We start from the raw sequence: 23,001 nt of genomic DNA, 5'->3' as shown, positions 1-23,001 counted from the left end.
TTTCACACGTTGGAGTTTCAACATCGGGAATCGGCACGTAATAATTCATACGTCCTCACTGCCGCTGTTTTTGCCCGCGTGTTTCCGCCGCTTCAGTTAATTAATTATAAAAATAATTATAATTAATCCTTAAAGTGCATACATAGGTTTACGGTGTCCGAGCTATAAAGTGATATATCTGTTCGTAACAATAAAACTTGCAAGAGCCTGTCGGAAGATATTAAATAACAATATTTATCAAAATAATGACTAAAATTGTCAACTATAATGTAGACAAATGTTTCATAAATTTTTTTAGATTTTTTTAAGTACTTTAAGGTATAGGAGAAAATAGCGTTGAACGTGATGACAGACTCACGTATGCACTTTGAAGGTACCGAAAAAACGTATGAATATTAATTAAGGGTTAAGTATTCTAGGTTTTCAATTAAAAAACTCTTTAATTGATCGACTGCAATTGGCTATCATCGCGTCATGACAATTCGACCAATTAAATTGTCAAGACATTTCGACCATGGATTTTGGTCCTTCTAAATTGATGTAAATTTGACGCTATATATATATATATATATATATATATATATATATCTTATTTGTATTTAAAATTAAAAAATAATAAAATTTTAGATTTCAATACATGCTCAGTACGCTGTACTGATATGGTACAGTTTCTATTGCGCATATAAACCGAACAGTACGCAGTACAGGTACGATGATAGTACCAGAACAGTACGTTGTATCAGTATCATGTATCATTTTTGTACTGATACTGTACAGCTACGCCGTACGCTGACATCTCGTGGCAGTACAGTAACAATACGGTAGCAGTATCTTGTGCGGGAATCGCACGCTTGGTTATCTGGGTAGTGTAATCTATTTGTTATCGACCTCCCGTAAGCGCGCTATCTATCGAGCAGCGTTTCTGATGTTGTCGCGCTGTGAGACATCCGTCTAATTCAGCGCATGTGTCGTGTTTCTTTCTATATTCGTGCGCAACGTGTACGCGCAGGCGTTCCCTGATTCTACCGCGCAAACAACGACGTTCTCGTCGTCACTTCTTTTCGGACGCTCAACGAGTGAGCATATATCAGTTTGCTTTGATATTGCGTAGATACGCTATTTCTATATTTGTAAAATCCGTATTATTCCGGCTTCTGAGGAAGCAGAGCTGTTATATACAGCTACAGTGCCAATTTGAGAAGACGAAACCTTGTCTCTGGACTTTCTGATTGCTGAAGGAGAGAACGAGGGAATTCCGATAGTAAAGACGAGGGCAGCGATTAATCCCGAGATATATGTTTGGAAGGACGAGAATCTCTTACGTCGACTTTATACTCGATAAGTACACTTTGATGAGAGAATTCCAGTTATCCTATTCTGGAACAAGCCTAATTTTGGCTAATTGCAAGGTAACCTTATCATTTTATTTGGTAAAACCGTTCTTGGGTTAACAATAAATTCGGGCTATTAAGCCTAATCAGAGGATATTGGTTACAGAGAATATCGTGAGATTATCACGATTCCATTTTGTGGCGCACATAAAGTAATACAATTGTGGTGCGCATAAATTAATACTATCTAAAGGCTTTTTCTCGAAAGCTCAGTTCCTTCGTGAACTTTTCCAGAAAGCTCAGTTCCTTCGTGAACCTTCCAGAAAACGAAGTTCAGTTTCTTCGTGAACTTTCCAGAAGACGAATAGTACAAAGCTATTCGTGCTTCTATCCGTATAACACATAGCGTGTTCGGCGCGTGACAACGTAATACCTGAGGCGTGAAACTTCGCGTGATTTGAGCGTGATATACCGTGTTAAACTAGTACGACATTGCGTATCCTAAACATAATACATAGCGAGTACAAAGCCGGACTAAAATCAATATAGATATTGTTATCAGTGATACGAATAGTAAATACTGTCGAAATTCTCTGTTCGAGAAACTATATTCCTTTTATTCAATTATCAGTAATTATGAATACTTTCTTTCTTACGTGTTTTTCTGCGTATACTCAGTAATAGTTTTCAGTGTACGTTTGGCATTTACTTGTGGGTTTATATCGGTCAATAATGATTGAAGTACGACATACTATTATAACATGATCTTTCTTTTCAGAAATTATATACTTAGTAAATGTGTTCAGCTGAAATAGTAATTCAACTCAGTAATCAGACAAATAAAAAAGAGTCAATTTTCTTTTCTAAGAATTCCATTCCAAAAGAGAATATACCTGATAAGACCGAATTAACGAAACTTCAATTATTAATGACAACAATGCAATATAATCCTTTACTGCATTATCCTTGTATGATTTACGTTTCTAGCATATGTTTATGCCTTTTTATTATATTGTGCATTTACTTGATCTTGTTGTAAAGTGATATAAGCATTGTACTTTTATTTTATGAATACTGGTAAGGTTTTTGGCAGTTTTCCTTACCCGTGCACCAAATGTTGGTATTCTATGAAATTCTGCCAAATAAAATATAATTATTTCATAAACAATAAAGGCATCGTTCTTTCCTTCCCTTCGAATAAAAGGTTCGATACTCAATTCCTATACAATATCTGTGCATCAATGTTGTATCATTATAATCAGAAAAATCAATTTTCTTCTCCAGTATTTAAATCTTTCGATAATATTAATTTATTAAAAGAATTCAGTGATTTATTTTTGGAGAAGCGTTCTCCTTCCTGTAAAAGATACGCTGTAGCGTGTCTCACTTAAAATTAAAATAATTAAATAATATAATATTATTATATATATTATATTATGAAAGGAGGATATGAATCGCTTACATGAAAGATGTATCTCTCTTGTATTTTGTTAAAAAATAATTTTATTAATTAATAATTAATAAATTATTATAATATACTTGGCGTGAGACGCTACCGCGTCTTTTGATTTCACTTCCGTGACGCTCGGATCTGACGGTTATTCGTAACGCTTACACGCCTAATCGCGCCCATAGAAGTTTTTTGTGACGCTCGGATTTGACGGTCGGCCGTAACGCTCCCGCGTCGAATCGCGTGAAACTTCTGTGGGCACAATTCCGCGCGTGGGCGTTACGGACGACCGTCAGATCCGAGCGTCACAAAAGTGAAAATTTTACTATGGGCGCGACTTTGCGCGTGAGCGTTAAATCCGTATTAGATTACGGATTGGGATTGAGATTGGATTAAAATTTAATCAATCAGAATAGAGAAAATGATCTCAAATTTAGTGAGCTTTGCTTTGATTGGTCAAATTTCAATCCAATTTTAATCCCAATCCGTAGTCTCATACGGGCTTTACGGCTGACCGTCAGATCCGAGCGTCACGAAAGTAAATAAAATTTCTATGGACGCAATTCTTTGCGGGAGCGTTATGGCCGATCGTCAGATCCGAGCGTCACGATCACGTAGACTCTGCGTGTATGTTGCGTGAGGTGATGCGCTATTCAAACAACTTGTGTTATAGAGACACTTTAACGCGTAACTTGACTCTGGCCTAATTTACATCGATATTTCGTTTCTAAAGTCACAACAAATGAAAACAGATTATTATGTCACTTTCCAGTCGAAATGTCTTTTTTTTTTTATTTCTATCCTATTTCTTACATTTAGGAAGTTTTACTTTTGCTGCGCGTGGAGGCCACGCACATATTTTTATAAAATAAAAACGGTATTAAATATTAAAACATATTAGATATTTTTTTGTCAAAGCTATTTTTACATTTAATTACTTGTAACGATACACCCCTATAAAGGCATCATTTCCGGCAGTCATCATCCGGATGCTGTCCGACCGATCTACTGTAACAGGTATAAGCTAGATAAGAGTTCTTTTAGTAAGAGTTAGGACACCGTCCACTAATAATAGAGAATTATAGTGAACGATCGAGAGAGACAGCCTCCTCACTCTTGTACTTTTTGTACTTTTTACTTGGATGTTATAGCTTTGTCTTATTTCCACTAACTTCTTCCCTATTAATGGCAGACCAATCAGTAGTCATCACGCAGTGTCCTAATTCTTACTAGAGGAACTCGAGGAGTATCAAGCATCGTCGAAGGGGGCTGATCGCCGCCGAGCGCAAGCGCGGCGCCTGGACTCCATAATTCCACTCTGTTCCTTGGCGCACGTCTTGCCCAGAGAGTTATCCCTACCAAACTACAGTATATACCGTAGCCGGTAGCGCAACTCCCTGTCGGCACCTTTGATGATAGTGTTGGCCAAAATGGAGTGCGCATGCGCGAAATAACCAAGTTAACTAGTAATGCCGTCTGACCTGTCTCACTTGCTCTTTTTTTCTCCGTTTTATTTCTAGCTAATTTTTGTATCAAATAAATTTAAAATAAAAATAATAAAGATAAATTATTTATAGTGCATTAAAAAATAAGAAAAAAATGGGAAAAATGAGATAAGATATAAAATTATATAAATGTGATTGAATAATATAAATATAAATATAAATATTGTGGCAAAAAATTATTAGAAAATATATGTTATATAACATAAATAACAAGAAAGCAAAATATAATGTTATACCTATTATACTTAAAAAAACAATTATAATTATAAAATATTTATAATAATATAAAATGATTTTATATATTAAATAAAATAAACGAATAATTTCTATGCATCCAAAATAAAACTGATATGTATTTATGCTTAATTTAAAATGTGATAAATAAACTTTGAATTTTAATACAACAATGTAAAAACTAAAATATCTTAATAATATTATATTTTAAAATAATTTAAATTTATGTGTATTCATCCTTTATATTAAATTTATATATACAAATTAATTAATATTAAAAATACATGTTTTATTAATGAATAGAACAAAGAAATTACATTTTTAATATAAAATAAAATTTTATCTTTATTCGTCATGGGTAGCCACTGTTACGCGTCCCTAGCGGCCCCGAACAGAACCTTCCAAGTCGTGTATCGATGCGATTCAAAGATCGGGTGCGTATGCGAGTTGTAAAATTAATTTTTTAAATAAACATTAGTAACTTAATTGATTATGTTGGAGGTGATTTGAGAGCGTATGTTGAAGGGGAGAATGTACTGAAGGCAAATCACTTTATGTATGTTGGAATAATTTCCAAAAAAGTAGAGGAAATAAAAATAATGTCCTTGTGCTTAAAAAGCTCGGATTTGTTTGGTTCACCACACAAAATTAATTTAGTTATTAATATAGCTAATAGAATAAACATATCTTGCATATGTTCCTACAAAGCAGGCCAGTCTGATAAATGTAAACATAATGTTGCCATATCTTGTACTTGCATTACCTTCAAATTTATTGTCCAAATGTTTTTTTATTTTAGTATCCCAATCTGGATTTTTATTGTTTATATAAGTTAAGAAAGAATATGCAGTACTGGTAGTGATCTTTTTCTTTCTTTCGTGGAACCGCTTACAGCTTTTTTGGGTTTGAGTATTACTGCTTAATAAAACTGCATCTTCTACTGTAATACACACTTTTTGTTCGTAGAACTCTCTTTTGAGGAAGCATATTTTTCAAAGTAATATTACAAATACTATCATTTATCTGAGTAACATATAAAATCGTATCTTCCTTGATAGGAAAATATATTTGTTTTTTATAACATTCATGCATGCTACAGGCTTATTATTAACAGAACTTCTGTACCCTTTAATTGTTTTACTTAATTCACTTTCTGGAGCGCCTAAAAAATTTTGTACATACTTTTAACGTATGAATATACATATATATATTTATTTTATTTTTTAAGCATAAATTTCTTACTTTGTAATAAAATTTGAAAAACATTATTTAGTATATGCTCTGGAATACTTTCAATATTTTGTGGAGCATCCAGTTGTACACCATGGCAAAATTTCTTTATTGGTGTAACTTCATACATCAATTTTGCATTTTCTTTTAATTTTCCTCATTTTTGTTTTACGTCTGTACAGCTTGATTCTTCGATATCTTCGATAGCAGTTCTTCAAAAATGTGAAAATAAATTAGTCTATGCATCACAATATATGAAAATAATAGCGTTTTTTCTTGGTTGCACTACCGCCCTGCACTGCCCTGCATTACCCAATAGTGTTGCACTAGTGTTGCACTAGTGTTGCACTAGTGGGCGGTAGTGCTGCCAAGAAAGAACGCTATAAAATTGTTGATGTTACTTACCTAGTTAAGTGCATTAATAAGGCAACACTATGTTTACATTTACCAGACTAGCCTGCTTTGCAGGAACATATGCAAGATATATTTATTCTATTAGCTATATTAATAATTAAATTAATTTCGTGTAGTGGACCAAACAAATCCGAGCTTTTTAAGCGCAATAAGGACATTATTTTTATTTCCTCTATTTTTGGAAATTATTCCAACTTACATAAGGTGATTTGCATCACCTTCATTCCTTCAGTACATTCTCCCCTTCAACATACGCTCTCAAATCACCTCCAACATAATCAATTAAGTTACTAATGTTTATTAAAAAAATTCATTTTACAATTCGCATACGCACCCGATCTTTGAATCGCGTCGATACACGACTTGGAAGGTTCTGTTCGGGGCCGCTAGGGACGCGCAACAGTCGCTACCCATGACAAATTACAACACATAAAAAATTACATATATTATATATTACTAAATTGTAGTATTCTTTTTTTTTAATTCCTTCGCTGCTTCAGATACTTGGTCCGTCTTAATACAGAGACCGTCAGAGAAAGAGAACAAAAAATACATTACATACACTTTATTGTACAATTCTTTCATTGACCTGTATCTCAGCTACTCGATCCAAATAAAAAAAAAGGCAATGAAAATGTAACAAACAATTTTCGTACAATAATGTAGAACAGAAAATACTTAAAATATAAGCAAGGACTATGTTAAACATAATATTAAGCTCCACTACTTTTCCAAGTTTTTTATTCGCATACCTTGATTACTCATATCTTTGAGGCATGTAAGAACTTAAACAAAAAAAATAAAAAATATTTAGTTATTAGAAATGCCCGAAGAATATATGATGGTAGACACAATAATAGATGTAATAGTGCAGTACTTAAATACCTTAACCTAGATGACAAGAAAATTTGACTTATGCCAGTCAATTATAATCTTTACTTTTTGTACGCTTACAAAGTGAGCGTATATTACGTATAATATAATCGTACAATGATCATAATGCACGTTACAATTAAGAGAGAGCGGATCCTGAGACACTAGCACACTCGCGCGTACTTTAACTGCGCCATCTGAGCTGTTGTTGCCTTCCAATAAGTTAAATATCTTACTAACAGTATTCATGTCTTTACAAATACACATATAAACGCGCGCACACACACGCACACACAAAATATAATTTGTCGACGTTTTAGAACATTCTGAACACATTAGCAGAGAAAATTAAAAAACATTTTTTTTCTTTGATCTTTTCTACCCCTATTTCATATATAATTCTTTATAAGATTTGGTTGATTAGAACCAGCTTTATGCCCAATCAAAGGTCCACACGCGAGGTTTATGAAAACAAAGAGGAAGCAAAATTATGATTTTTTTTTTAGATTTTGCTATTTATTTTTATTATTTTGTTATATTATTAGTTCTCTAAATAAATGTGTTGATTTTAGAATATATTTATAATACAACTGTTTTTCTTATTTTTAGCATCATCGTCAAGTGCCAATAGCTCCATTATCAATCTCGGATCTCCTAAACCTGAAAAACGTCAAGCAAATTCTCCTTTACCACCGCCGCCTGAAACAACTGCAGAGGGATATGCATCTATTGATAAAAAAAATAAAAGTGATGATAGATCGAGATCTTCACTGTCGGCGGGTAAATCGCTTGAGGATATGTACGCGAAGGTGATGAAGAAGAAAAGGGAAATAGAGGATCAGCAGAACGATGCTCATCTAAGTTCTAATAACACTCTACATTCCGAAACAAATACTTATAGAAAACTTAGTCTTATAGAAATCAGCCGAGCGTCATGGTGCAGCCACGAATCTGTAGAAATACAGAAGAAGGAACCCGATCTCGTACATTATTCTACCACTATCAATTCTGTTGCAAGCAACTTTCATGCAGAAGGTAACAGTCGCACTTCTTTAAGATTGCCAAAAGTTGATGCGATTGTTCCGTCGCATTTAGAATTTGATCACGAATACGAAGCCGTTAACAATAATCAAAGAAACTCTTTTGCGAGAGTAATTGCAAATTTATCCAATCCGAACTATGAGATGTTACGTCCGCAGTGTTCGCGGGAGAATGACTATCAACCTAATTCGATACCTGTGAAAAATAACACGGACGTATATTCAACACCATTTAAGCATAGACAAGTGAGTAACGCTAACAACGACGATCCCGGTTATGAGAAGGTGCGATTACGACAGCGAGATGAATTGGATCAGGACACGGATTCGGAGCCAAATTACGAAAGCATGCCGCATGATACGAACGAGCCGAATTATGCATCCGTTTGTCGTTCTGGTGACAGTGATACGGACCCAAATTACGAATCTGTGAATCACACCGATCCAAATTATGAAAGTGTGAAATACATGAGTGTCGCGCAGAATGAGGAACCGCCATATGAGCAAGTGAATAATTTCTTGTTAGATGCAAATGCAGATGGTTACGAGAAGGTAAAGAGTAAGAAGAAAACTAATATTGATTACGAAAAAATAAAACTACATAATTCCTTGGAACGAATTAGCAACGGAGGGGATACCGATGATGAGCAATACGTTCAAGTATAAGGCTTTTATTCTGTATTACGAGATATGCATATAATGATCGAACTGCTTAGTGTTCTTTTGCCGTAATCTCAAGTGTATTTAAAATTGAGGGAACAAAATTCTATCTTATACCTTGCAATGAGTGATTTATAAATAACGTCAAATTGCATTGATATAATAATGAGAATAAGACTGATGAAGACAGACAGTAAAAATAAGCTTATGAATGAAGAGCCCTGTATTATTTTCTAAATTATTTTAAGGTATTACATACCTTTGTTGCACGCAAAAATAGCCTGTTTTCAGGAATTTTTTTCTCAGTAAATTACATAGTAATTAATGCAGAGTTTTTTATTTTATTTGTTATATATTTAAGTGTATGTATATACATAAAAAATAATCATCTCATAAAACTTAATTATAATTAAGTTTTATAAAAAATGGTAACTTATAGTAAGTTGCGCGCACAAGTGACGCGCGTGCATGGTTCGAGTGTCTGCATGATTTTGCAGTATAGGTCAGTTTGTGTCAGTGCTAAGAGAAGTAATTTGGGTGATATTAGTATATAAACAGTACATATATAGGCGGAGGAGGGGCTTTGCACCTTCCCCTATAGCAGGGGTGGGAAGGGTGGACTTCAGTTCGTATGGAAAGTTGAAAACCCGAATCGTACAATGCTGTCCAAAGAATCGTCCACTCGAATTGAGGTCACCCCATCCCTGGCTTACAGGGCGAAACGAGATCTATTGTACGGTTCGGGTTTTCGACTTTCCATGCAAACCGAGATCGATGCTACCTATCTCTGTTGCAGGGGTAGGGGCAAATAAGCCTATTCCCCGCCTATATGTGTACTGTTTATACACACATCCCGGGAAAAAAGAATTAGATCTACTAAGATATGATCATATATGGTATTGGATCATACATGGATATGGTTTATCAGATCTGACCAGATTTGCAAATTGTTTCTGTCGGGCCAGATCTGAACAGATATAACTAGATTTGACCAAATATAATTTGATCTGCCGATATATAATTATTTACCGAATGTAGATCCAGATCTGTTCAGATATATTTAAAAATTATGAAGGGATGTAAAATTCTCTAACACTAAATATATATATATATATATATATATATATATATATATATGAATAATATTATTCATATATAATTATATCTAGACAAATATGGTCAAATATAATGTATTTTGGATCGCATTCGAGTATGGTTATATCTAAACAGACAGTCAGATCTGGACTGTTTTGATGAAATTCAACCACAGATTGGTCCGATCTGAGTAGATATGGTTTGATGCCGTCGAAGACTGATTACGCCCCATATATTATTATATATGAACATATATAACCAGATCTGCGCAGACTAACACAAATCTAAGCAAATGAGACCAGATATAATTTGATGTGCCGAGTTATAATTTTATATGGTCAGATCCAATCCTTTTTTCCCGGGATATCAGCAAATTACTTCCCTTAGTACTGAAATAAACTGTTATATTTTTCAGTTATATTTGTTAATAACTTTTGGTAAATATGCATATTAGGTCAAACCTCACCGATGACTTTGACCTTGACATATGTTGTCAAGGTCACCCTCCTAAGTGACCTTCAGAAGGTTTTAGCCGGCGGTCATTGTTTATTAAAAAGTTATAAACAAAAAATGTTTCGAAAATATAGCAGCTATTTTGAGTATTGGAAGGCATAAATGACTAATATATATGTCGAAATACTTCACGCATACACTTTTCACGCAAACCGAGGTTTACGCACACCTCCCCCTGTTTTCGGGGGAGGTGCGGTAGTCCCGAAATAGTTCACGCATACACTTTTCACGCGAACCGAGGTTCACGCACACCCCCCCGTGCTTTCGGGGGAAGTGCGGTAGCCCCGAAATAGTTCACGCATACACTTTCCACGCGAACCGAGGTTCACGCACACCCCCCCCCGTGCTTTCGGGGGAGGTGCGGTAGTCCCGAAATAGTTCACGCATACAATTGGACAAAATACGGTGTGCGTGAACCTCGGTTCGCGTGGAAAGTGTATGCGTGAACTATTTCGGGGCTACCGCACCTCCCCCGAAAGCACGGGGGGTGTGCGTGAACCTCGGTTCGCGTGGAAAGCGTATACGTGAACTTTCGGGGCTACCGCACCTCCCCCGAAAGCACGGGGGGGTGTGCGTGAACCTCGGTTCGCGTGGAAAGTGTATGCGTGAACTTTTCATGCGTGGAAAGTTAATATGCGAAATGCCAAATGGGTTAGATGACGCGCTTTAAAAGTATTCAACTGTTTAAAGCGCGTCATCTAACCCATGTAAGTATTCTCTGCTTTAACAAAAAGACTTCAATTTATCAACAATTTACTACTTTAAATGTTGTGTTTTGGTAAAGCAGCGACTTTCTCGCAAAATAAAGTATTCTCTGCTTTAAAAAAAAAACGTAATATTAGTCATTTATGCCTTCCAATACTCAAAATATCTGCTATATTTTTCAAATTCTTTTTGTTTATAATTTTTTAATAAACAATAACCGCCGGCTAAAACCTTCTGAAGATCACTCAGGAGGGTGACCTTGACAACATATGTCAAGGTCAAGGTCATCGGTGAGGTTTGACTTAATATGCATATTTACCCTGTAACAACTTACCCCATATATGGGGCTAGTTGTTACAAATGTAGTCGCCTTATAGTTTTCATTAATGCAACAAAATTAATTGTACTATTTAGTTAAAAAATTATTTTTATGTTGTATAAGCATGCGGCTATTGAAAAATTCTTTTGTAGCTTGTATTCCGTTTATTAGATACATGTAAAAAAATCATTAAAAAAGCGTACTAACTAGCCCCGCTCTCCCCTAACATTCACCAAAGTATGTATAAAAACCTAGTGAAATAGCATTAATAATTTTTATTAAAAAACTAATAATAACATTAATAGTTTTCATAAAATAATTCGTAAAAATAAGTATCTTTTGAGTGTATGTCCTTAAATATACGTATTTTTAAGGGCAATAAATCATAATTCGAAAAGTTACCGATAAGCGAGTCAAAATGAGCAGTTCTGATATAAAACTGTATTATTACATTTATAATAATATTTACATTAATACTCTACGCGAATCAAAACTTAAAAACTACTGTTGTTTGGTTTTTAATAAATAAATAAATTCGAGCAAATTTACTGTAAGCTAAAGTGCCGTAAAATGACACTATTCATTTAAAAGCGTAATGAAAATAATATATGAATGTAATTTTTATTATAACTTGACGATTATAAATGATAAACGCAACTCAGGGTGTTATATTTTAATTTTTCTACACAATTATCTCCCGAATATTTGTTGTTCAAAAAAATGTTCGAAATAGAACTTACTCTATTTTGCGGAGGATATATTATTATAGATATTGGTCTTGTCTAGGTGGAGGTGCCATCGATTTCAAGGTAAACTTTTTTTCTTAAGGGGATTTTATAGTGGCAGCAATTACCGACATTTCTTTATTAGAAGAAATCTTTGAATTGACTTTACGGAATTGCAAAACTCTTTTACAAAATTAAAATACGCACAAAAATTTAGTGCCCGACATACGATTTCAAATAAAAAACAAAAAAATTAAAAATTTGTGCATATACAGCTGTCACCTGACGACAATATTTGCTTAAACAAAAATACTGCAGTTTATATATGCAAAATAATACCCAGTTTCACTACACTGAAAAAAAATTGAGTAACGAGAATTAAGTGTTAGGGTTGCGAGAATTTAGTTGCACAAACTGGTATCGAGTCAAATTGATTAAAAGTCGAATTAGTTCAACAATGTGACGTAGTTATTTGTACTGTAAAATCTAGTCAACAGTAAAAGGTTAACAGAACTCAAACATAGTTATTTGTACAATGTATAATGTGTTCTTTAAACTACCAGAATTCTAGTAATTTTACTACTTGGAGGGTCAAATTAAACTGATAATAAGTACACTGAACTCATTATTTAGATAATTAGACACCGTTTGCGAAATAGATTCAACTAATAGAATTTTAGTTATAGCAACTTCCTGAAGTCAGTTGATGGAATAATATATACAGTTGTATTTACATTTTATTTTACAATCTATTATATTGTAAACGTCGACTAGGGACATAGGCCGTGTTTGAATTTCTTGCGTTTACCTATGCGAGCAATGCGCAACGCCACCGAGGCGCTCGTGCATATACACTTCGTGCCTAGCGACCCCACGAACGGTGATTGGTTGTAATAGCGCGCAATGATTGGCTGTAGTAAGCGCGCCGTGATTGGTTGTAAAAGGCCCGCGCGGTAGACACACCCTATTCAAACCGGGACTCGAGAGCACGGAGGTGAAAGTAGTAGGAAAAGGGAAAAAACGTCATGGCGGCAGGGCCAGGCAGGAAAGCCGAAGCAAGCCGAAGACTGTTGATCGGGCACAAAGTCGAAAAGGAAAAGTGAAACTGAAGTGCCGTTGTTCTAATGTTCGGTGTGAATTGTGAAAAACGCGGATCCCGAGTGACGACGTTCCTAATATTCCTCCGAGATAATCTCGCGTTCGCTGCTGTTGCACGTGTCCTGAGTTCGCCCTCGTACGAGAGATACCCTGTCGAAGGACAGATTTCTTGAGATCACTGCTGCACATATTCGGAGATTCGCCCTTGTAGATAGATACCCTGGCGAAGGACAGATTTTGTGAGACCGCTGCTGCACGTGTTCTGAGACTTCTGAGATTCGTCCTCGTACGAGAGATAACCTGGCAAAGGACAGATTTCGTGAGATCGCTGCTGCACATATTCGGAGATTTGCCCTCGTACGAGAGATAACCTGGCGAAGGACTGATTTCGTGAGACGTGTTCGGAGATTCGCTCTCGGACGAGAGAAAACCCGGCAAAGGACAGATTTCGCTGCTGATGCACGTGTTCGGAGATTCGCCATCAAATCACCCTATATTTGTAAGTACAAATATATATACCTATATATATATATATATATATATATATATATATATATATATAACCATGTACTGATTTGTTTACTGTTCACATTTGTTTTATATACAATCTGAAACTGTATCAATTAATGAAATGCATATACTTCAGATGAACGAAAAAGTGAATGTACTAACTGTCACAGGAAGGGTGAACACTTTTGCCTCATCCGTACAGTGGCACAACAGTGTGATGTCAAAGGTAAATTTTCTTTGTTAATTTTGCCTAATTTTTTACTTTTTTACTTCAATTTATAATTTTTTAAATTGGCAATATTTAACGTGTGAATGTAATTGTATCATTACAGACTGCTGTTGGTACTAAAAGCAATACATTTGCTCGGAGGAGAAACAAGAGGAAATATTTACTTTGCACTTTCTTTTGGGGTTAATATCAATTGATAACCTGTTGTATACGACGCCTTCGCAAAAGAAATTTTCTTGCAAATTTTCCAATTGTGCCAACAGCTATTATTGGTCAAAAGGTAAAGCCAATACAGTCATAAATAAACGCTTTTATAGATTTCTTCTAAAAATTCTGACATTTCTACGAAATGGAAAATGATTTGTGGCATCGATATCACTATTAATTGCCGGAATATGTACATTTGCGAAGATCATTTTCAGAAAAAAGATTTTGTTAACTGTACAAAACATCTGTTGAACCCAAATGTCATACCGAAACACATTGATATGTCAAACAATTTAGTCACAATAGAAGTTGCTGCTTTTGACTGCCAGTCAATAATGACTGAAACATCTTCTGCCGTTTGTATTGATTTAAATAACGATTTGAATAACGATTTAAATCCTGATTTAAATAACGATTTAAATAAAGATTTAAATAATGATTTAAATCACAATAAGGTTAACATAAATATGTGTGATATTTTTGTGAATAGTGATACTGTTTTTGATGAAACTCCTGCTAATTTTTATGACAATAGCATGTTTCAAAATGTTCATGATAGTAACGACAGTCAATTTGGAAATAGTTTAGAATCAAATTTAGGTAATACAGACAATAGCGAAAACAGGTCTATTTGCATCTGTGACAAGGAAGATTGTACACATAGACAAAGCATTTCTTCAAATGAGTTGCAATCACCTAGTGTTTCTACAAAACCTACAAAAAAAAGATGCGGATTTTTAACGTAAGCAGGAGTTACGTCAAAGACGATGACACCACGAGAAAGAATCATGTACTCGATTTATCGGAAAATTTCGGTAGAACTGTGTAAAATAAAAAAGAAATTAAGTGACGAAAGGAATGCTTTAAAATAATTAAAAAATATATACAATAAACGGCAGAGTTTGCTCAACTTATAGATAATCTCTTTGATTTTTTAAATGGTTCAACAATAAATCTAGATGATGGCAAGAGGTATAGATGTTGTTTGCAAGACGGCTCGTTTTTAAGTAATGGTTGTGACAGCGAGGGCGAAAGTGAACCATTAGAGAACATTAGTGAGAACCATTAGTGACTGTACTCTTCCATGGGTCGATTTTGAAAATTTAAACAATGATGCCTCTCAAGCTCTTTCTTACGTGTCGGGTTATTTTTTAAAAAGGCTACAACTTCTTGATGAAAATTGTTCAAAATGTAAAATTGATTTGTTTTGTACACAACAAGAACAACATCATCTGTACACGGTTTTTAAGAAATATTCAGAAAAAGATTCGTTAACGTATCTAAGTAATCAGGTGATTACGTTAATACAAAACGTACACAATAGATTATTTCACTTTTGCGATGAAAATGGACATATAAGTCAAACTTAGAATCAGCTTTTAAAAAAATATTTTTCAATAACTACACCAGTGATTTTTGTAGCAATCATCGATGTGATAATATAATCGTCGAAAATAGTTTAGCGTTTTTAATACATGAGTATGTTAAAGATAAGAAAAAACCGTTACAGGTAACTTCAGGCCCTTACGAAAAAACCAAGCAATTTAAATCATTGTGATTTAGTTGCATTTTTTGTTTATTTGCATTTTTAGTTTCTCTTTGATGTATTTGGCTTTCGAACTCTTTAATTCTACAGTTTTTTCTTTTTTCCACTTATTACATAATCGTATATTTTGTTTTGTGTTTTATTATTATAAACTTTATTACGAAATCAAAATGTATTTTATGTTACACACTTTGAAATAAAAATGTATTTTATGTTCAACTTTGAAATAAAAATGTATTTGATGTTACACACTTTGAAATAAAAATGTATTTTATGTTAAAAATGAAATAAAAATGTATTTTATTTTATATACAATTAATTTGTTCTGTATTGCGCATTCCCTCATTTATTGACGAAAATACCATATTTATTAACATATATTATTTTATATTATTTACAGCTTATATAGGCCGTGTTCCGATATACACTGCCAGTATTGAAAATCTATAGTTTACGTATAACGTAAATTATAAATTTTTAGTACTGGCAGTGTATTCGGAATAGGCCATAGATATAGAACGTAGTAACAGAGCCAGGCCGCGTGGGGTCGTATCGATCGCGCGTCGTTTCATGTTTCAACCGTAGAGCGATCTGCACTTCTCTTAGTATATGTTCTGTGCTTGAGAGAGTCGTTGTCTGGCGACCAAGCCACGCGGACGTACTTCGCGTGTATATTAAGAATAATGATCCGTTACGCGTTTCATCGAGTTTTACCCTTTCTTCACCCTCACTATCCATCCTGAATTGACGCCCTTGTCCCTGCCGCCGGTATAATCTGAGCTACGGACCGGGCGTTACCTTACAGCTCAGAAGTGGGATACAACTCGAATGCGCTTTGGATTCGTCTCGAGTACCCGACGAGCTACTTTACAGTGGAAGTGAACCCGTCTCGAGAGTTTTTTACGCAGGTTCGCGTTTCGGTTTCCTCATCGTGGCATCACGAGCGTGTTCCTGAATTCGTGGGAATTATCTTACGATCGTCACTCGGTTACCGGTTTGTTAACGTGCGTGCGCGGTACCGCGGACATTACGCTACAACGCATAATTGGTGTTCGAACATTCTACCGCCGTTGCCGTGTGCTGTGCGGAATTCTCGCCGTTGCTAACGCTGTGCGGAATTCTCGCCGTTGCCGAGTGCTGTGCGGGGAACATTTTAACATCACAATTACGGCATAAGAAGAGCTACGCCGTCAAGGGGTTCAAAGTGTGCCCGACGAACACGATCGGTGCATGAATCAGCTCATAGACATGGCGGAAAAAAGAGCTCGTTCAGAGGCATCAACCACTTACCAAATAAAAGTGGGAGAGGTGCATTTGAACACGGTACATTTGGACACCGTTCATTTGGACACGGTCATTTGGACACGATCAATTGTACACCGTTTATTTAGACACGGTTCATTTGGACACCGTTCATTTGAACACGTTGCATTTGGACACCGTTCATTTGGACACGGATCATCTGGACATCGTAAAAAATACGGCCTGTGCAGTTAAACACCAAAATGCGCGACCTGTGCAGATGGACACGAAAATGCGCGACTTGTGCAGTTGGACACCAAAATACGTGGCCTGTGCAGATGGACACAAAAATGCGCGACTTGTGCAGTTGGACACCGAAATGTGCGACCTGTGCAGTTGTCGATCATTGGTACATGTGTACTAGGTGGCGCTGCATGGTCGGTGTAAGTGAACATAGGAGTGTTGGCGGGGGGCTGAAATCACAGCAAGACATGCTGGAACGAGGGTTAAATAATGCCAGCAACAACGCTGCAATTGGAGGACGAAAACCGCCTGATTCTCCAGGTATTTTCAACAGTGCTCATATGTCAGAATTTGTGTCAATGTTGACGAATGCTTCTAAGTTCTTGGCCTTGCAAATCCCGCCGTTCAGCGGATCCGAGCAGGAAAATGTAGAACTTTGGGTTCGCAAGATTGAAAGCACCGTCAATGCACATAGTTTGCTTGCAGTAGCTATGCTATCAGCCGCCTCATCCAAATTACAAAAAGCAGCTCACAAGTGGCTTGACCTAAGCCCTGAGTCAGTAGTCGTTCTTGGACAAACTTCAAATCTGCTCTTATAAGACGCTTCAAAATAAGAGTACTTTTTACGGACGTTATGGAAAAAAGCTAACGCTCGAAGATGGTTACAGTACAAAGAAAGTTTTCAGGAATACGCAATGGAAAAAATATCTATTCTACAGTGTTCGGACTTAACTGATGACAACGTCATTCATTGCCTTATAGCAGGTATTATGGACACAGCCGCTATATATTGTCACGACTTTTTCACTCCCGGACCGCTCCGGGACGTGTGCCAGATCAAAAGGAGTAAGGAGAGCGGGATGACGGGCCTCTCCGACGATTCCCTCGCACCTCCGACATTTCGCGAAACGACTTTACCGTTGGGCGCCAGACGCGTCGACGCGCGTCCGCGAAATCGCGAAAGAAAGCCAACACGAGACGCAAAGCGAGACGTGCGGATGCGCGAGGAATCGGCTAGCTCGACCTAAGGGCTGGGGCGGGGGTGATGAAGGGCGGCGCGATATTCGGCGGGGTGACACGCCATAAATAAGGTTTCAAACTCAAGCAATTAATAAATCAGAATAACATTTATTCGGTAGGAATTTGCGCGTGAAACAATAAAGATCGATTCGGCTTCGGTCGGTCAGGCAAATCATATAATCAGTCGCGCGAGCGTCAGAAATGAAACAAAGAGGAATAATGATAGCGCGGACACCAGAATAAACGAAATACTGTGTTATCGTATAATAACGCGCATAAGGCGCTGCGATTATCTCCGAGGGATACAGTATGGCGAAACTTACAAGTAATATAGAACATTGACGGTGAACACGAAATAATCACGAAAAAAAAAAAGATCTCGCAAGACAGATCGCGAGAGGACGATACCTCACGCTCGGATTGCGTGAACTCAACGCCGGGAGTCGCGCGAGAATTCTGTCGCCAATTATCTTACGCCTAACGCAAGTCATTCGGGGAAAGGCACTACTCGGTCTTCGGTGATTTGCGTACTGCGCAGAATAATACACCGAGATACTTGAAATAGCGCGGAATTCCGGAACGAACACCAGGAAAACTAAGTGGAACTACCGCGAGTAATAATCACACGCAATCCCGACGGCACGGAGCCTATTGCGAGAACGGAGTAACTCACGCGAATAACGCTCTCCCGCTAGCAATGCGTCTCACACGCAGGCACCGAAAAACGCGTCCGGACATGACTCCCCTAACACGCACGATTTTCTAAGGCAATTAGTTCCTCACAAGCGGCCGATTAACGCGACTGACGTGCCGACGCCCGCGAAATTCCACAAGAACGATGTTTGGTAATTTGATACGCCGGGAATACGGAAGGCACGAGACACAATCGCGAGCGCGGACAGTGCACGAAACGGACTCGCAGTAACGGATTTCGCCACGAATCTATCACGATCTCCAGAGGCTCGCAATCGCGTCTTTACTTCAATTCCGCGGCCACGATACCATCCCGAGGCCCTTCGCTTTCGCTGTCGATCGCCATTCGATACGCGGTCTCAAGGGACCGCACGCGTCGCGATATTACAACGTTATCCCGGACGAGAGCGTGCACCGGAGGGCGGCGTCGTGGCGTTACATCTCGCGATTAATTACTGCGGGCAACCTCACCGGTGTGATGTCTCCTCGTATGGCTCCTCGCCGTCACCTCGTACGGAGGATCGTCGCAGCGCAACAGATTTTTCCGACTCGGGGCGGCTATCGCGTAGTTTAAGAAAACGTTCGGACTCGCCGACGGATGACCAGAGAGTGTCTCGCTAGATTCGCTCGATAGCGGAATCGATGCGGCACCCCCTTCCGTAGGGGCGTGCCAACCAATCGAGAGCGAGCTTGCATGCTCGCGCGATATTCTAACGCAGGATCGTCGTAAGGTGGATCCTTCGGGGGCGCGCAACGGTCCCTCGGCGGCGTAGCGACTACTTCAATTCGTCCCTGGACAGCGGACTGGACTTTGTTCTAGCCGGTGTGCTTCCGGTTTGACCTTGGGGCGGTGATCAGTCACCCCGCGGGCCGGTACTTCGTGAAGGCAGATTGCTGAGGCCGGGTTTTCCTCAGGCGCCTGGGGCCCCGCTATCGGCGGCCCTATCGCTGCCTCCCTCGCCGCACGCCTGCCGCGTTGCTCTCGCCGCCCGTGATCCATGTAGCTTCCGCTCTCGCCACCCCTCTTCGGTCCTTGGTCCTCCCGGACCCCTCTCGTTATCGGTACTCCCTCGAAGATTCGCCGTGGTGTGGGTGAGGTGCCGTGCGCATTACAATTTATACATGAAAATAAAAGAATAGTCAAAACGCGGAAACGATATCGACTTTTTGGCCTCTGGAGATTTCGTCGTCGCCTCTCTGGCTCGTCCCTGGGCGCAAATTTCCGCGCCTTGTAACGGCGGCCCCTGCCACGAAGCGGCGGGCCGCAACGTCACAATATATATATATATATATATATATATATATATATATATATATATATATAAACATACAGCAGCAGCCATTCGAACGGATTCGCCCGACGATTTTCTTGAGCAGATGCATCGCATTACGACAACGTGCCGAAATACTCACAAGAAGTCACCGATTTTCAAGCCTAAATTTGAAAAGCGAAAACATAAGTCGGAAGACACTAACTCTCTAGAGAAAAAGGATCTTCACGCGAAGACCAAGAAAAATTCCAAGGAAATCTTCTGTTCCTATTGCCGTTTCAAAGGTCACACCAAAAAAGAATGCAACAAATTGAAGAAAAAGGAGCAATCCTCGAAAACCTCGCCACCAGTTACAGCAGCTCCCGTTTCATCGGTTGTAGAATCTGCACCTGCCGAGACCAACCCTAATTCGACTGATTGATCGCATTCGTTGACCGAGGTAAAAATAAGAAAATTGTCACGAACAGTAACGTTATTAAGGTAACCAAGCTTAATAATTCGCCGTGCGAATTTTATGAGCTTTTGGACACAGGCAGTCCAATTTCTCTCGTTAATAAGTTAACGTACAACAAATTCCTTTCTGATTGTTTAATTTCTAATGCGGTTAACTCGGAATATAAAGCGGTTAACGATAAACCGATTAATATTGAAGGCGTTAAGAATTCTATAATTTCACTGGAAGCCTTACCAGATACTTCTAATCCACTTTTAAAAAAGGCGTGTTAACTGAGTGAATTTCGTTTGTATCGAAAAATTGAAATCTCTTTTCCGCGATGCCGATTGGTTATCTCGATTGATTGCCGCGCCGTAGCTTGCTTCATCCCGTGAGGGACTGTCATCGCGGAGTGTGGCGAGTTTTGTGCGTGTAGTGCGTCGTGTGTGTCGTGATGTGACAGCTCGCGTCGTGTCGCGGTGTTGCGAGGTTAATCGTCCCGCGTTATGTCGCGAGGTTAATATTATTATTATGATCTCTCATCATTATTATAAATATAAAATTGTTTAATTCTGAATTTCGGTTGCGTCACGCAAGGATCGAAGTGCCACGCGAAATATCAGCGGATCGGAGATAGGTATAATTATAGTGACTCTTCTTATAAAAAGGGCATGTCGTTAGGTATTGTTGTCACTTTTCCGCGATCTCGATTGGTTCTTTTGCTGCGCTTACTTTATTTGCAGCTGTCATTGTATATTTTGACAGTTGTGTGTATCAAGGTTTAATATATAGTAATAGCATAATGTTAAAGCTAAATAGCGCGCGCGAAGCGCGCGTCTGTAGTGTCTAGTTCTATTAAATTACACGTGTTAAATGATAAATTAGCGTCGATAGGCATGATAATCGGTTGTAATTTTCTCGAGAAACACGAGATCGCAGTTTTAATAAAACCATCGTCTCAAAAACCAGATGAAAGGTTACGTCTCTTTTCAGAAATAGTTTCTATAGAAGTTGCGGAAGAATCTCCGGATAAACCGGATTCCGAATTCAGCAATATTGAAATAGATTTCGGGGATAACATTAAGAAACAGTTAATATCTCTTATGGAGAAAATTAGTAAAACGCATATCCCCCTCTCGTTGAGGATGATTATTCTGTCGAAGTTAGACTAAAGAATGAATCTATTTATGCGTATTCACCCAGACAATTTGCATAACATGAACGCATTCAAATTCGCGAAATTATAGATAATCTTCTTGCAAGAGGAATTATTAAAGAAAGTGAATCTCTTTATTGCACGCATCGTTCCTGTTAAAAAAAAAACGGTTCGATAAGACTTTGCATTGATTTACGACCTCTGAACGAACGAGTTCATAAAGAGAATTGCCCTTTGTTTGAGATCGTGATAATTCGCATCACGAAAACCGCTTTTGGTTGCATGTCCGCGCAAGCACGCCTTGAATAAAATAGTCCCCTAAATAATTTCGCTTCAAAAGAACGTCACGTTATAGCATGGATCTTGCGTTACAGTTACATTCCGGAAAGTTCGCTAATTGTTAGCAATAACACAGCCACGGCTGACCGATCGCACAAACAAAGTCAAGCAACCGCTCTCACACAAAGGAAAGATCCATGTTATAAACATAGCGAGCAAAAACAAGTAACGATCACTTCGGATCGTCAAGTGAAAACGGTGACGTCAGCACGATGACGTAGGCCGCCGATAGCCAATCACCTTCCCGAAATTATTGGTAATCTGCCTGGAGGGAGCTTCGCCTCGGAGGTGATAAAAGACCGCCGCTGCGCCGCGGAATCGATTTCGCTCGCAGATCACCCGCCTAGTATATCTATACGACCGCTAGTATACCGCCTTATACCGCTTTTTAACTTTCAATCCGCACTTGCTTGCTTTTCGCCACTTTTGCTATGCTCACTTCAGTGCGCGCTACCGTTCACGGCATTTTGCCTTAAAAAAGACTTGTGCAAATACTTGTATATATTTGACATTATAAACTTTATTTTCCTTTACTTGCTGTTTCTTTTCTTGTGGTTGTCTATTACCTCGCGCTATCGCGTGCTCTCGAACACTCTTTTTTTTTAATCGAAGACTATTTATCACAATTACATTGTAAAACGGTTTTTACGCTTATAGACCTAAAAGACAGTTTTTATTTACTTAAAGTTCATCCAAATTCCACTAAATTTGATCAAAGTATTACCTTAAGTCCTCGCCACGTAGAAGCAGTACAAAATTTTCCTCAACTATGTAAGTTAGTAGAACTTCGAAAATTTTTAGAGTTGACAAATTACTTCCTAATGCTTTAGTATTCGTAATGAGAAAAACGCAGTTCAATCCACGTATCGTTAGATGGACATTAAAATTACAAAATTACGATTTCGATACTAAACACCGTG

The 23,001-nt window shown here is 37.8% G+C and overlaps 1 protein-coding gene and 1 long non-coding RNA gene across 2 annotated transcripts; both read left to right on the top strand.

Annotated features, from left to right (window-relative positions):
• Positions 1-7,670: 7,670 nt before the first annotated feature.
• On the top strand, positions 7,671-10,263 carry LOC143907476 (uncharacterized). The gene has a single exon (XM_077424295.1). It carries the CDS (start codon positions 7,835-7,837, stop codon positions 8,741-8,743), a length of 909 nt encoding a protein of 302 aa, XP_077280421.1. The 5' UTR covers positions 7,671-7,834; the 3' UTR covers positions 8,744-10,263.
• A 1,089-nt stretch (positions 10,264-11,352) lies between these two features.
• On the top strand, positions 11,353-15,985 carry LOC143907477 (uncharacterized). The gene is made up of 3 exons (XR_013259861.1): positions 11,353-13,691; positions 13,839-13,928; positions 14,035-15,985. It is a non-coding gene; the product is annotated as an uncharacterized LOC143907477 (long non-coding RNA).
• Positions 15,986-23,001: the final 7,016 nt, after the last annotated feature.

The sequence above is a fragment of the Temnothorax americanus genome, unplaced genomic scaffold (assembly GCF_048541705.1).
Source record: "Temnothorax americanus isolate GAGA-0224 unplaced genomic scaffold, ASM4854170v1 Scaffold82, whole genome shotgun sequence".
NCBI lineage: Eukaryota > Metazoa > Arthropoda > Insecta > Hymenoptera > Formicidae > Temnothorax > Temnothorax americanus.
Note: the sequence above shows the minus strand (reverse complement) of the source record. Positions and strands in the feature narration are given on the sequence as shown.

Bases quoted from the DNA above. Each gene is read 5' to 3' on its own strand.
- LOC143907476 (XM_077424295.1), top strand. From the start codon at position 7,835: ATGTACGCGAAGGTGATGAAGAAGAAAAGGGAAATAGAGGATCAGCAG.